The 15,770-nt window shown below is 48.9% G+C and overlaps 2 protein-coding genes across 2 annotated transcripts; one reads left to right on the plus strand and one right to left on the minus strand.

Annotated features, from left to right (window-relative positions):
* The first annotated feature begins 5,832 nt into the window (after positions 1-5,832).
* Positions 5,833-8,328, plus strand: LOC123076865 (heavy metal-associated isoprenylated plant protein 32). The gene is made up of 3 exons (XM_044499011.1): positions 5,833-6,126; positions 6,282-6,357; positions 7,027-8,328. Exons 1-3 carry the CDS (start codon positions 6,088-6,090, stop codon positions 8,151-8,153), a joined length of 1,242 nt encoding a protein of 413 aa, XP_044354946.1. The 5' UTR covers positions 5,833-6,087; the 3' UTR covers positions 8,154-8,328.
* Positions 8,329-12,457: 4,129 nt separating this feature from the next.
* Positions 12,458-15,416, minus strand: LOC123076866 (uncharacterized). The gene is made up of 2 exons (XM_044499012.1): positions 15,164-15,416; positions 12,458-13,493 (listed from the first exon to the last, which is right to left on the minus strand). The coding sequence occupies exons 1-2, from the start codon at positions 15,309-15,311 to the stop codon at positions 12,703-12,705; spliced, it is 939 nt and encodes a 312-aa protein (XP_044354947.1). The 5' UTR covers positions 15,312-15,416; the 3' UTR covers positions 12,458-12,702.
* Positions 15,417-15,770: the final 354 nt, after the last annotated feature.

Genomic DNA, 15,770 nt, shown 5'->3' on the forward strand with positions numbered 1-15,770 from the left:
TGAAAAACATAGGCACTGGCAGGACCCAGACTGCTTTGGTGATGTGCAGCGGGGCACATGGGATGAAACACACGCACGCACACGCACACGCACACGTTCACCTCATCCATTCGTTCGTGAGCTACTAGTAGCTCGCAAGCAAGCAAGAGGATATCTCGGCTCGGCCAACAGAGAGATGCCAAAAGCGCAGCCCCGAAATCCAGCGAAAGAAGCCGGCCACTGTTGGGTGCTGTCAAGGGGCCTACCTACAAGCATTCTCCCCAGCCTTTTCCTCCTCACTTTTTTCACCACCCCACCACACACACACAGAGGCGGGTGCAGGTGGCGGTAACAATAAGTAAACATCAACGCCATCATGGCACTGTGTGCATGCAGTGCAGTGCAGTGCAGCCAAACTGTCACCGGGGGCACGGCACGGCGCTGCCCCACGCCTGGCCCGGTCCTTTTTTACCCGTTGGAGGGGGCAGAGGCCTGGATGGGGGATCCGAAATTTAATTACCAGGATCATCAAACGAGTTTGGGTCGCCCACTGTGGCGCCAGTGGTGGAACAGTGCGGTGCAATGCAGCAGCAGCAGCAGTGGAGTGCCATGCTTGCTCCACGGCTCCGGCCACTGCCTCGTGATGCACATGCACCCATGCATTTGCTCTAACGTTTGGCATTCATTGGTAAGATGTTGAAAATGTTCAGCGAAAAAACAACACACCTGCCAATGCTTACCGGAGAGATGCTTCCCCGGAGGTGTCTTCCGAGACTGAGAGGTCATGCTTGCGCTTCTGTTCAAATGGGTCTTCCAAAAATCTCGACAGTAAATCGGTCACCTCTGCGCTTCCTGAACGACACAAACCAAAACCATCGTACATGTTCAGGCCTTCTTTGATTTATAGAGTAGGAAAATCATAGGAATAGGGAAGTCACAAAAAATGAGATGACATGTATCTCAAATCCTATGAGTAGGAATAAGAAAGGAGATGCACTTTGATTCACATCGTATGATTTTTTCCATTAAGTCTAGGCTAATGTTTATTTTCCTATGAAATGTGAAGGATAGGAAGAATTCCTCCATAGGAACAGGATTTCATTCCTACAAACCAAAGGGCTCTAAAGAAGGCCTCAGTCCCTGCAAAATAAACCGCATTTGTCAAAAAACAGCTCAAGCGGGTGATGGTGAAGTAGAATAGTAACGTAGGTCAAGGTGAGGTTTCCATAGAGGTAGCACAAGCCCCAACCAGAATTACACACGTACTGTACGTACGTGCTTGCTAGCCGGACTTGAAGAACAACAGCAGCAGATGACCAGTGGTAGCAGCAGCAGCAGCCATGAATTCCGGATGCTAGCTAGCCAGCTGCACACCACAGTACTAGTATCTTCCATAGCGCAGCACGCTAGCGTGGAGCAAGATCTTTGAGCAGCAGCAGCAGCAGACGCTACTGGGCTGGAGAGTGCAAACTTGGGAGCAAGGCAGCACTGCAGCGAGCGATGGATAGGTGAGGTGATGAAGGAGTCGTCCGTCCGTCGGCACGTCGCTGTTTGCTTTTCTACTCTCTTTGCCATCCGGCACTATTAAAAAGTCCACATCAGGCCAACTCCACCGCGCGACCCCATCCTGTCCGCCCCCGTCTGTTTGGGGTAAAAGGGACAAACGAGACGGCCCAGCGCGCGGGCGTAAACAGGCTTTTGTCCGCTTTCGACCCATCCCTGGCCCAAGTTTGCGCCGGTTTTGGGATGAAACGGACAGCACGCGGACGGGCGGGACACGCGCGCTTGTCCTCCCCTGGCCCGCCTGTCGGTGGGAGAAACCAAACCCCCCACGCCCATTTGGTGCCATTTCCCCCAAACCCTCCCACGTCCCTCCCGCCGCCCCCTCTCTCCCCCGTCCATGGCCGACGCCCCGCCGAGTTCCGGCGGCCTGGCCGTCGACCCGCCCGCAAAGATGAAGAAGAAGGCGCCAAGGAAGCCGCGGTCGGAGTGCACGCCGGAGGAGATCGGCAAGTTGGACGCGGAATCGGCAAAGAGGAGGGAACGGAGAGCGGTCGTCAAGGTCAATGCCGCCGCGGCCAAGTTCGCCGCCCAGCGCGATGAGCTGGAGGCCGCGCGGCGCAAGGCCGCTGCCAACGAGAAGGAGGACCTCGTCAACAAAGCGCACGCCATCCTCATGCTTGGCATGGGCCGTCCGGCCGGGTTCCCTGCAGCGGCCGTCGGCCCGGCGAGCACAGGCTCGTCGGTCGCCCGGCCTACGCACTGCCAGTCGCCGACGTCGCGCACCGCGCCCATGTTGCCCGGCTTTCCTCCGCCAAGGCACGACGGCCAGACCCGTTTCTCGGGGTCGCCGGACGTGGGCTTGTTTGCGCCGTCCACACCGCGCCCCGCGGCCGTCATCGACCTCAACGTCACGCCTGGGTCCAGCAGCGGCGCCCGGCCGTCCGTCGAGATGCAAAGAAAGCAGGCACGGGCACCGTTCACGGGCACCATGCCGGCCCCCCGCGTCTTGTTTGACAGAATGCCAACCCCAACGCCAACGGTCGACGACCCCTTCTACAACCAGTACATGGAGGACGTGATCTTCGAGGGTGGGCATGGCCGTGCCTACGACCCCGAGGAGACCCAAAGTCAGGATGGCCGCGCCCAGTACGTCCCCGATGAAGAGGCCGACGACCGTGCTGACTACAACCATGGTGACTCGTGGCATGAAGACGATGACATCTATGTCGAAGGTGATGGTGATGAAGAAGAAGAAGAAGAAGAAGAAGAAGAAGAAGAAGGCAATGACGTTGATATTAGTGGCGCGCCATTGTTCATCGACGAGCTCACCCAAAGAGCGGAAGCACAAAAGAAGAGGAAGAGCATTCGCACGGGTTCATATACACAAGATGAGGACAAGTTGATTTGCCAAGCTTGGATGGAGATTAGCCAAGATCCGAGGACCGGCGCGCAACAAAAGGGCATTGTTTTTTGGACGAGAGTCCATAAAACATTCCATGAAAGGAAGATGTTTGAGCCCTACCAAATTACAAGCAACCGTGGCATCGGCTCGATTCAAAAGAGATGGTTGTTCATCCAACAAGAGTGCAACAAGTATTGCGCCGCATTTGAGAGCGTTGAAGCACGGCCCGTGAGTGGTCTCGGCGTTGGGGACATGGTATGCTCTCCTCTTCCTAGCCCTTTTCTTGCTACGGCCATGAGACTTCGGCCGTGTATATGTTTGCATGTTCACTTGTTGTTGATCATGCATGTGGTGTAGGCATTTCAATCTTTGGAGGCATTCAAGGCCCGGCACAATGACAAGCCATTCACTCTTACACATTGTTGGACGATCATCAACAATTGCCCTAAGTTCAAGGACCAATACCGTGAACTACAAAGGAAGAGAGGCAAGAAGACGGCCAAGTTCGCCGGAGGTGGAGATGGCGAGGCGTTGAAGAGGCCGAGGGGCAAGACCAACTCCAAGGTTGACGACATACGTGATGCCTCATCCATGGCCTTGCATGAGACTTTGCATGGCATGATGTCCCAAAAGGATGTGAGGGACGAGAAGAAGCGGCAAAGCAAGGACGAGCAAATGAAGCAATACCTAGACCTTCAAAGACAGAAGCTTGAGATGGAGGAGGCGGCCAAGCGGAGGAAGATCGACATGGAGAAGACGGCCTGGCAAAGGCAGCTCGACATGGAGGAGGCGGCCCGGCAAAGGCAGCTCGACATCGAGGCCGACATCGTCAAGGCCAGACAGAGGCAGCTCGACATCGAGGCCACCAATGCCGCCACCAAAGCGAAGGAGGTGGCCCTTGCGATCATGAGCGTGGACTTGTCGAAGATGAGCGAGAAGACGAGGGCCTGGTTCGAGGCCAGGCAGAAGGAGATGCTCGACGCCGAAGGCCTGAACTAGGTCGTCCGATCGGCGTCGGCCGTTCTTTTTTGGAGGCTGGCATGGGTGCCGCCCGCCCGCTGGGCCGCTGGCAGTGTGTCGGCGAGAAAAACATTCATTTTGGAGGCCGGCTGTGTTGCCGGCGAGGACAACTGATGGACGCCGCTGGACTAGGGCTTGGCATTTGAAACGTTACTTTTAGTTTTTTAAATAGACGCGGACGGGATGGGGCAAATGGATGCGGCCGCGCGCTGAGCGCACGGCCACCGCATCCCAGGACACGCCCGGACATGACCCCAAATCTTACCCAAACGGACAGAATCCGGACAAAATGGACGTTCGTTTGGAGTCGCGCGGTGGAGTTGGCCTCACTTGCGCCTGCCCTGCTGCCCTCCTCTGTTCCTCCCTGCCTGCTTGTGTGTTCATGCATGCAAAGCTATAGCAGCTCACTCGCTGCGCCCCACACACACCACAGTGAGGAGTGAAGGGCAGCGAGCGAGCAAGCAAGCTGTGCCCGTGTTGCCACTTGCTACTGTTACGATTTGCTCAAAATAAATTTGTTGCCACTGTTGCGAGGCCGACATGTGGGCCCACGTTAGTGATCCGTCGACCTGGTACAAATGTGGTGATTTTCTGCGGTAATGTTAGAAATATGATGTCAGGATGTCAGCTTTTTTAACCATGACAAATCGAACGTTTTTCATGTTAATTATAGTTGTCAACATGATGACAGTACAGGCCAAGGATTTGCCATGCTTGGTAAAGAAACCTGCCATCCCTGTGACACCTATAATTGCCATGAAAAACACTCTATCTGCCATGGTAAAAAAAGAATCCGACATTCGATTTGTAGCTAGTCCATTTTCTATTGCTTGACTCCAATGACATAAAAGACGGCACATTCTGTGTTAAGACTGTTTTTCCTATTAATCTCTAGTGGGTTAGTTTGAGAAAGGATAATGGTGTTTTTTTAGGTTTACAGATAAACATAATAGTAACTTCTACTTTCCTTGTGATTTTTGCATTTTTAGTATGTTGGACTCAGCACCCTAGCAGTACTAGAAGGCATCAAGGCTGTGTGGTGTGGTGTGTTGTGGGCCTTTGGGCTCTGAAAGTGTAGTTGCTCACCAACTTAACTAGATACTTGAAGACTTTTCTCTAAAAAAAAGATACTTAAAGTCTTCTATATGAATAAAAAAGTGACAACTTTATGGTACCATGAATCTCTCTTCTCCATCCACAACAAAAGAGAAGAGACGATGATAACTGCACATTATTACTGGCTAATTAAACTGTCCCGGACCAATTTGGTTTATCCCACCAACCCTGCCTCAAGCACTGTAAAGTGCCACTCTAAGCATAGCAAGTCCACTTAACACCGTACCCTACTCAACCAATTGGTACACGGCCGGCCAGCCAGCCAGCCGCCCAGCTAGCAGCAGACCATCAAGCTGGTAACATGCCGGGCCTGCAACATGTTCTTCACCGGCCACAGGTGAGTCAGCTACCACTATTGTACTCTACACATGTGTACAACCCACACACCCACGTACGGGTTATTAGTGCGCTGGACCGTGGCGCCCTTCACAATTTTATCATGGTACAACCCTAGTTTTTCCCCACTGCCAGTTCCAAACTCCAAAGCCCATCCCCCACTCGGCCAGCCTCTCCAGACAGCCTCCTGGAGGGACTACAAAAGAAGCGATATTTTTTTCACCACACCATCCTAACAAGAGCGTGCATGTGTGAGAGAGAGATATTTTTTCACCACACTGTCCTAACGAGAGGGTGTGAGACAATGAGGGAGGCCGTGTGTAACCGTGCATGTACCGTGCGGTACAAACCTTGCAGTTTATAAAATTTTACCGGAGCGGTGGGGGCAGCAGGGCAGACAGGGTGAAGGAGGAGGATGGCCCTCGCCCATGTGGGAGGGTCAGTGAGATTATAAGAAGAGTGGGGAGGAAGAAGGGAAGGAGTAGTAGAAGTTAGAACCGAACGACACATTCTTAAATGCAGGGAAGGAGGGGTGGCTTCTTCTCCTCCTCCTCCTCCTCCTGCAACGGTACAAGAGCCAGCGCCAGCGCCAGCAGCGCCATCACTTCCCCACTCCTCCACTAGCCACTGCCCCTCCCTCCCACACAGACACGCTCTCTTCCCCCATCCATCCTCCCTCCTCCCAAAGAGAGCTTGAGCAACAGCTTGGCAACGGTGGTGGCTCAGCAGAGATGACCAAAGATGAGGACTTCAAGCTGGTCAAGATCCAGGTATCCCTCTCTTGGCGCCCTCTGCTTCTGTTTCTTTCCATCTTTCTCTGTAATGTGGTGTGTGGATTTGTGGGGAGCTCGACTGTTCTTGAGAGAGCTGATAAACTGTTCTTGTTTCTTGGGGCTATGCTTGCTTGCTTCGCCTCTTCCTGCAGACCCATGTCCTGAGGGTGAACATACACTGCGACGGCTGCAAGCACAAGGTCAAGAAGCTGCTCCAGAGGATCGAAGGTACACACACGCCCAGCTACTGTCCATCGCCTTCCAATCCAATCCAATCCTCCATGTCTTTTCTGTTGGTTTCTTCTTGCACATGCGCCATTCTAGCGGTCTAAGCTGCAGGTGGTGCTACTTGCTCTTGTTGTTGTTATAGCCCCCACTTTTTTTCTCTTGACACACGCTTTGCTGTAACTGTAAGTATCTCTTCTGCTCTGTTAATAAAGGCCTGAAGCTTTGCTCCTTGCCTGCCCACTTGCATCTGGGCTGAAAGCACCCCCACGAGTCTTGCCAAATGCGCTTACACGACAAGAAATCCCTGCTTTTCATGTGGTCAGGCCATGCCAATTAAATGTTCACACCAAATTGATGTGGTATAAGTAAAGTAGTTATGGATGTTGTGAGTAAATCTGAGCTAATTGATAGTTGGTGAATAGGTCCAAACTCACCCGATGTATGTAGTAGCTGAGGCGACCGCTGTGCCGAATCTCACAAACGGCTGATAAGGAAATGACACACACTGGATGGATGGATGAACGAACCCCACCCGGACTCACTGCACAAACCTACACATCTTGTGATGGTTCATTAGTTATGAGCACTAGTAATTTGTACAGTAATCTTTACCATGGCTCACGAGCAACCTGTGAACTCTCTCCCTCTGCTTCTTGTGTGTCGTTGCAGGCGTCTACTCGGTGGCCATCGATGTGGACAACCACAAGGTCACGGTGACCGGCAGCGTCGACTCGGAGACGCTCATCAGGAAGCTCACCAGAGGGGGCAAGCACGCAGAGCTGTGGTCGCACCAGAAGGGCGGCCACAACAACCAGGGCCACAAGGGCGGCGGCGGCGGCGGCAACCAGCAGAAGCAGCAGCAGCAACACCAGCAGCAGCAGAAGCAGGCTGCCAATGTGAGCAAGGATGGCGGCGGCAAGGGCGGCGGCGGGCAGAAGGAGCAGGGAAAGCTTGGCGGCGGAGTCGGGAGCCTCATGCAGGGCCTCAAGGCCTTCAAGAGCCAGCACAGCAAGCACCAGCTCCCTGAGCTGAGCTCGGACGACGACGATGATGATATGTATGATGATGAGGATGATGAGGACGATGATGAGTTTGACGATGAGTATGAGGACGACCTCCGCTTCCTCGGGGACAAGATGAGCCAGCTTGGCATCCTCAGGCAGCGCGCCGAGGCTGCGGCGGCGATCAACGCCAAGAACAAGAACGGCGGCAATGCCGCCAATGTCGGCGGCAAGAAAGGCGCCCCGGCAGGGAACCACCACCATCAGAACAACCAGAACCAGAAGATGAACATGGGCGCGGCGGCGGGGAATGCCAAGATGGGGAACGGCGCTCAGAAGAACGCTGGCGGCATCGGTGGCCTCATGGGCCTGAACCATGGCCTGGGGGCCGGCGGTGCTGCTCCTGGCATACAGGGCTACACAGGCGGCGGCGGCTTCAGCCACCCGTCCTCCTACGGCGCCGCCGGCTACGGAGGGCTCCAGCAGCAGCAGCAGCAGAACGGCAACCTGATGGCGAGCATGCAGGGGTACCACAACAACCCGGCGCCGGCCGCGGCGATGATGAACAACCTGAGGGGCAACATGATGATGCACCAGCCGCAGGCGCAGCCGCAGATGATGTACCACCGGTCTCCCCAGATCAGCCCCTACACCGCCTACTACAACCCATACAGCTACTACTACCAGCAGCCCGGCGCCGGCGGCGGCTCCTCCGCCTACCACCCCGGCGGCGGCACCGGCGACGTCGAGACCATGTTCAGCGACGAGAACACCAAGGGCTGTGCCATCATGTAGTAGGATTGTAGTTAGCGGTGTCAAGAGTCACAATGTAGAGCTTGGGCGATGAGGAATGGGTAGTGGTGAATGGTGATGCAGTCGTACTATGGTTTTTTTCACTAGTATTTTGCTGCCTTTATGTTTTTTCTCCTGTATCAAGAATGAATGGATCATGGGTGTTGACTTGGGATGATGTGCTGTTTGAAACTGAAAGCAGTGGTGCCACTGTGTGTAATTAGTAGTATTACCTTTGACTGCCTTGTGCTTTGGCCCTGCCCTCTGAGGCCATGTCCAAGCTGTTTATTTAGTGTAATTACCTTTGCTGTGCTGAGTAGTTGTCAGTACCGGGGAGCTGTATCGCTGATAGAAATTGTCCCACACACCAACACCGTCCTAAGGATGATGATCATCATGGCACATGAGTGAAGCCGGTGAGCTGTGAGCATGCCATGTGAGCAGAGAATAAACATTAGCATGTACTGGTAAATTAAGTACAGGCTACAGAGGGCTGGACTGGGCAATTTTAAGCCACGACGCCGTATCTTATAGTACCATAAACAATTTCTCGGGGCAGTGTTCTGGGTGGCGAAATACTGTCGAGAGAATAGGAGAGCAGTTAATTCCAAGAACCAAGAGGAAGTTGCACACCTGCAACACTGAAGAGCTCATCCAGTTCAGCAACGATTTGTAAGGGAGGAGGGACTCCATTGGGGGCTTCAGAAAAGGCTGTGGCCTGCTAAAAACCAAAGGCGGCCAATTATGATTGAATTTCATGATGAAAGTTTATACTGGAAAAGGTGGTTGAAAATGAATGCGGACATGATTGTAATACGTAGCCCCCTTCATGACCACATTGGTCCCTGACCAAAAATGAATTCTGATCTCCTCAAAGATTTTGCCAGACTACACAGTACAGGGTTCATAATGGCCATCTCCCACCAATACGCGAAATAAAGATCAGTGTTCAGAAAAGCAAATATGAGGTGGTATACAGTGTTATCTGTTTTTCAAGCAGTTGGCCAACTGTGTCCTTTTGAAGTGGTGCACAGTACGCAGTTGAGTGGCCTTTGTAAGAATGTATTAGGGTTCTCGGGAAAGGAAATTGCTCTGTGGACAGATTTGTTTATTCCTCGATCTCTGGGTTAAACTGGAAGTGATGGTGATTATAATAGTGCAAGCACTTACACGGGCGTGCAGCGAACACCCCTAACAGCAAAGATGGTCAACTCAACGCAAGATCCAGATGGGCAGCATATGTACAAATTGTCAAGTGCAGAGCTACCTGCAGGGGAAGAAATTCCGTGAATCACAGTTGGTGCAAGGATAAAGCCTAGCATAGTGGTAACTGTAAGGCAAAAGAACTAGAGGAGGAGAAATTTCATGAACTGCAGTTGCTGATGAAGCAGCAGGGGGTAAAGAAATTTGAACTAAAACCATGACACTTATTTTGGATCGGAGGGAGTATAATTTATCTGAAAAATATGTACATTAACAAGGCCACTGATCCCCACGAACAAGTTAATAAATTCCCAGGCCCGGATTCCCATCTCACCATTTTTTTTTTGTTTGGCGAACCCCCATCTCACCAAACCGATGGTCCTAAAATCAAAATGGCAGAGGACAAAGCCATATGCAGGCACCAAACAAAGCCAAAATCCAGATCACCCACAGCCCCATTTTCCTTTCCATTACAGAGCTAGCGAGAGGCACGAGCCACTTCCCATATTGGTGCCCAACACACTAGCTTTGTGGGAAAGAAGTTTTTTGCCCGAACGGAGAAAAGATCCGTGAAAGATAGGCGCCACCACCCACCATGCACGCTGCTGCTGAGGCTGATATAAAGCTTTCTCGTCATTTCAGTCAACATATTCCCTCACGCTCACGCACACACACACATGTGAGAGTGAGACCCAGGCACAGCAGGCCTCTCATCAACCAGGCAGCAGCGAGAAGAGGGACCAGAAGAGAAAAGGGCGGTGGGCAAAAGCTGGAGCTCGGCTGAGCGAGGGCATGGAGAAAGCCCAGCACAGCACAGTGAATGAATGAACTTGAACGCAAAAGACCATCTTTAGCCTTTAGCAGGCAGCTTTGGTGGTGTCATTAGAGTAGCAGCATAGGTTATTCACTTGCTTTTAGTACAAGGGATTATGATGACAGCGGCATGAAAAGGAGTAACCAATGCTGAGGCTTTGGGGCAGCCGGGACTGCAGAGGGGCATGTCTTTTTTGACCCGAGGTTGCCCCCAGCACAGTGAACTGGTGCTTGCAGCTACCAAGAAAACTTGGCCCCTGCAACATGGACAAAGGAGGCAAAGAGCCATTGGGGTAAGTGATGGCGTTTCTTTCCTGCTATGCAGCACTCACCTCATGAATAGGCATGCGTGCTGGAGCTTTGCTTCAGAGCTTTTGATAATTGGGTGGTAGCTGTGCATTCATATATTTCTCCCGAAAAAACTAAGTTGAGGAATTTTACTGTGCACCAACATTGTAGTGAGGTGGTTGCATTTCTGGAATTTTGCACGGTTTTCTGTGGTGAAGAGATTCTGCTTCAATTAATCTGACCTAAATGAACTCGCTAACAAACTCAAATTTTCAAGGGAGCTCAGTGAAACCACCTCTAAAAACTAAGGACCAAAACAGAAGGCTTATAACGATAGAAATCTTTTCATAAGAATCCATAAGAAAATCCTGAGTCATGATTGCAGAAGTACTTAACTTATTCAATTGATTAAGGACAACCATCATACCGAAAGCAATCCTAGTACTAAACCAATTAAACAAACCTCCTTGGTTAAAAGTAATGTGTCTTTTCTCACCTAAACCTCATAGATGAATCTTCAGTGCATGTTTTGCCTTTTCTTTCTCTTGTAAAAGTGAAAGATAAAACCAGGTTTCTACCCAAAACAAGCCTGAAAGCTTTAGACAAAGGAGCAATAGGCGTGGAGCCAGCTGAGCATAATACCCATCCAGGAAGCTTCAGAGCAATATGCTTTTCAGGCCCTACTAATAGCATTTGAACAGTTACAGCAGGCTGAAGAATTTAAAAACTGATTCTTCGCTCGTGCTTCCAGATAAGAAGCTTAGCACGCTGAAGCTTATAATACTGTTTGGGTACAACCAATTAAATATGGAAAGGGCTATAATTGAGGCCAGATGGATGGATAAAATAAGATTAACTATGAGGGATGCACGAGCACTTACCTGCATGATTCCACACGAAGCTTCCTTTCCTTTTGCTCAATTCCACTTCCTGAAAGGCGGAACTAAACAAATCCAGGTAAACTCTCAGCATGTTACTCTTCGACAACCCCAATAATCTTCCAGATCAAAACAATCCATTTTTTTAGAAGGTAACTTCTTGTCTTCTCATACCATATTTATGTATTAGGGTAGACAGTACAGAGTAAGGGGTGCCATACTGAAAGCTCGAAAGTTCAGTTGCCGACAGAATATTAAGCACATCTATAACCAGTCGACAGCGCGTTTATGAGCACTGTTAGTGTGACAATCAGATCCAGCTAGCAAATAAAAGCAAGCCATGTTGAGCAGCTTTGGACTGTTCTGAGACAAATTCAAAAGTTTTTTAACATGCAAAATGAATCTCTCCAGTGTCCAGCCTATCCAACATGGTGTAGTGGAATGACAACAGTCTTCACAAGGTTAGCATTAGCACGCTAGAATGTGCGCCAGCAGTACTCCAATCAAAGAGGTAACATTCGATCATACTTTAATCGCCTAAAACAGATTATTTGGGGTTTGAACACATCCTAGATAATAAGCAAGTGCATACATGTACCACATAAGAAAATAGCAAGTGTAAATCTATATTTCCTCATCCTAAGCATGTCCACTACTCAATAATACAAAATAAAAAGGAAGAAAAGGCAGCCAAAATAATAATAATGCATCATGCAGAACTCCAACCTAAACAGCGGAATGAGCAGATATGTCATACATAGGAACCATTGTGTAAAGGAAACTGCTAGCTTGTCATGCAATAAGAAGGGAGACAAGTGTTTCAAGCTTCTGATGCTGTAGGAATACAAGTCTGAGTTGCAAAGCCTGACCTCAGTAATCCTTAGCAGTAACACCAGGTTGTCAACAGTAATTAGCACCCTAATATTATTACTGATCAACTCGCACATCGAGCAAGTGTTTCAAAGAAAGTTGGTTAGTTTCCTTAAATGAGAAGTATGCTAGAGCAACAATTTGAGTACTCCCTCCGATCCATATTACTTGTCGCTGCTTTAGTAGAAATTGTACTAAAGCAGCGACAAGTAATATGGATCGGATGGAGTACATCATTTCCATCTAGCTACAAGCTATTTACAGTGTAAACGGAGAGAATCACGTCCCAGCTTGCTGAATTAAAATAGACTACTGAAAACAGACCCCATTTGTTCGGCAAACATAACATACATTGAAATGATATGGACAGAGGTACTTTTCTTACTAATTCTGTCATGTTACAGAAGATATTCATCATGGATCACAACACTACAGATAACTTGACCACCATTTGAAGAGCATCCTGGAAGAGAAATACATTACTGTCGACTGTTCTCAGCTCAACGTTTGTCATTTTTCCTCTTCCTCGATTGTGCTTTCTGCCATTTCTTCTTAGGCACTAACTTACTCTTAGGCTTCAACTTTAACTCTGGAGAAAAATTGAAATTTGGATCTCTCATGCGTGCTTGTATATCCTTGAAGAACTGGATATTGAGCTTCTTTGGTCCGCCCTCCCGCAGCTCTGCATACTCTGGTCCTGAAACAATGTTCTCAAATGCTCCAATCAGGATATCTATATCAGTGACAACATCAAATACGTTAATGTAGCGTCCATCAGGCCCTTTTTTTAACTTCTTGAGAGCATTTTCTACAGCAAGTTTTCTTGCTTGCTTTCCTGGTGAGAGCTCTGGTGGTTCCTTCTCAGCTTTCAACAGCTCAGAGATTGTGCGGTATTTAGGCGTCTCATCAAATTCAAACACCTTGTCTATATATGAATCACTGCGTTCATTGGGATGTGGCTCGGTAGGGATATCATTGTCATCGTCCTCTTCACTGCCACTCCAGAGATTCATATCGTCTTCATCGCTCTCAGGACATATGCTTCTTAACTCATCACTGTCATCACCATCAATAAGGTTAGCATTTTCCTTGGCTTGCTTCTTCACTTTCTTGATTTCCCGTTCCATTTTTGTATCATTCTCTTTCTCCTCATCCTCATCCTCACTGGCAGTCCATAGGCAATCCTCCTCGTCAACATTCTCCTGCCATGCTTTCCTGAACTCTTCATCACCTGGCCTTCTTTTACCAAACAGATCGTAGTGTGATCGATCATCAGCAAAGAACCGTGATCCTGGACAGAGATAAGGCCTTCAGTAAAAAAATCTCTTGCAGGCAAACAATTGTACTCAGAAAGGATTTGGTATAAAAATTATTCATCGATATGATGAATGTCACCGAGTGAACCTTCTATTAAATCATCTACCACTTGGTATGGACAGTAGCACCATAACAGGCATATTTTCCATACAACAAGTGAAAAAGATATAAAATCTGGAATAGTAGAGAGTAATATCATAAGCATCGACTAAAAAGGATGACAACATTGTACTCTCATGACTTTATATGATGAAGATGCATGTTACTTCCCACATAAAAATGATGCAAGTCAGAATATAATTTAGAAGCAATAATATGCACTAAGTGCATCAGGTAAATCCTGGACACAGAAATTTAAGAATACGTCAAGAACACTTGATTGCTGAAAGATCAACTGTGTGATGTCCATTTCAGCAGTAGGTTCTCAGGTTATGCGTTATCCAATTCGTATCTGCAACTTGTTCATCATATTTTTCTCATCAAAATTTCTCAGAAATAAGCACAGTACTGAGTTATCTTCAGATTTATACAGAGACACTGACAGCAAGGGTGTCAGCTTTCAGTATCTCTTTTCAACCTCTATTTATACAGCAGAACCAACAACACAGCAAATTTAGCACGACTATGCCGTAGGGCATGCAGTTTCTACTGCCTAGAGCTCAGACCAATAGGTTTAACTAGATAGATGAACCAACCAGTACAGGTGAATGAAGTGAAATAGCTTACACGACACTAGAACATATCAACGCATATCTGTCAGACTGTCACTAAGCGGTACAGGAATTCATAAAGCTTAGCAGTTGCAGGTGCTGGCTCCACTGCCACAATAAGCCCATGGAGTTCATCTTATAACCAGACGGAGGAGAGTAGACGTTCTATTAGATCATCTACCACTTGGTACTGTAGCACCATTAGCAGGCATATCTCCCATACAACAACTGAAAAAGATATAAAATCACTGGACTTGTACAGATTAACATCATAAGCATTGATTAGAAGGATGGCAAGATAGCACCCTCAAGATGCATATTACTTCCGATATAAAAAAAAACTCTCCTATTCAGCATATAGATTAGAAAATATGATATAAATGAAGTGCCTCAGGTAACTCACAGACACAGAAATTAAAAATGATGTGAAGCCAAATATTTTATGAGAACATTTGATTGCTGAACGATCATCTATGTGATGCCCATTCCAGCACTAGGTTCTCAGGTTATGCGCTATCTTAATTCGCATCTGCAACTTGGTAATCATATTTATCTCATCTGCCTTTCTTGGGAAATAAGCACAGTGTTGAGTTATCTTCAAACCTATACAGATACACTACACTGACAGTATCTCTTCCCAACATACAGAAGAAGCAAGCACACATGGCAAATTTAGCACGCTTGTGGCGTAAGTCGCGCAGTTCCTACATCCTAGAGCTCAGATCAATAGGTTTAACTCGTTAAAACAGCCAGTACAGATTTAACTGGATAGCTTACACAACACTGGAACATATCAACACATATGTGTCTGTCACTACGCGGCAGAGGGAATTCAGAAAGCATTCGCAGTTGCAGGTGGTGGCTCCACTGCCACAACTAGCCCGCCGGATTCATCCTAAAACCAGAGGGAGGAGGGGAGGTGGGGTCGACGCACCTTGGGGAGCCCACAGCCGGGGAGGCGGGGCCGGGCCGGGGGTCAGGCGGCGCGTGGCGACGAGGGCCAGCGAGGGATGGGGCGCCGGGCAGCGCGCGGCGAGGCGGAGGTGCGGGAGGAGGTTGCGGGCGAGGAGGCGGCGGGCCATGGGCGGGGCGCGAGGTGGGGTGGCGCTACCGTGAGGCGCCCATGGAGGTCGGAAGGGGAGAAGAAGGCGGTAGCAGAGTGGGCATGGAGGTGGAAATGGGCCTGCTTCGTGATGGATCAAGGCCTGGCATTGCTCAAATGCGACCCAACTCATGAAAATGCCCCTCCCTAAAAAATGGAAATGTCCTTTTTTTTAATGGAATGTCCCATTTTTTTGACGGCATGGAAATGTCCCATTACGACCAGGTAAGTGTGCCGCTAAAAAAAAACAGGTAATCCCTCCGTTTCTTTTTTACTTCGCATATAAAATTTGGTCAAGGTAAAAAATAAACAAAGTTTGACCAAATTTATATCAAAAAATTATCAGCATCTACAATGCTAAAGTTATATGGTATGAGAGTTAATTTTTCGAGAAAACACAAAAGGCTTTTGCGTTTCATTATATTGAAAAGAGAGATAG

Source organism: Triticum aestivum, chromosome 3D, assembly GCF_018294505.1.
Source record: "Triticum aestivum cultivar Chinese Spring chromosome 3D, IWGSC CS RefSeq v2.1, whole genome shotgun sequence".
NCBI classification, from domain to species: Eukaryota; Viridiplantae; Streptophyta; class Magnoliopsida; order Poales; family Poaceae; genus Triticum; species Triticum aestivum.

Coding starts and splice junctions, on each gene's coding strand:
- LOC123076865 (XM_044499011.1), top strand. CDS start 6,088: ATGACCAAAGATGAGGACTTCAAGCTGGTCAAGATCCAG. Junction 6,127..6,281: donor TCAAGCTGGTCAAGATCCAG/GTATCCCTCTCT, acceptor CTCTTCCTGCAG/ACCCATGTCCTGAGGGTGAA. Junction 6,358..7,026: donor GCTGCTCCAGAGGATCGAAG/GTACACACACGC, acceptor GTGTCGTTGCAG/GCGTCTACTCGGTGGCCATC.
- LOC123076866 (XM_044499012.1), bottom strand. CDS start 15,311: ATGGCCCGCCGCCTCCTCGCCCGCAACCTCCTCCCGCACCTCCGCCTC. Junction 13,494..15,163: donor CCGGCTGTGGGCTCCCCAAG/GTGCGTCGACCC, acceptor ATCTCTGTCCAG/GATCACGGTTCTTTGCTGAT.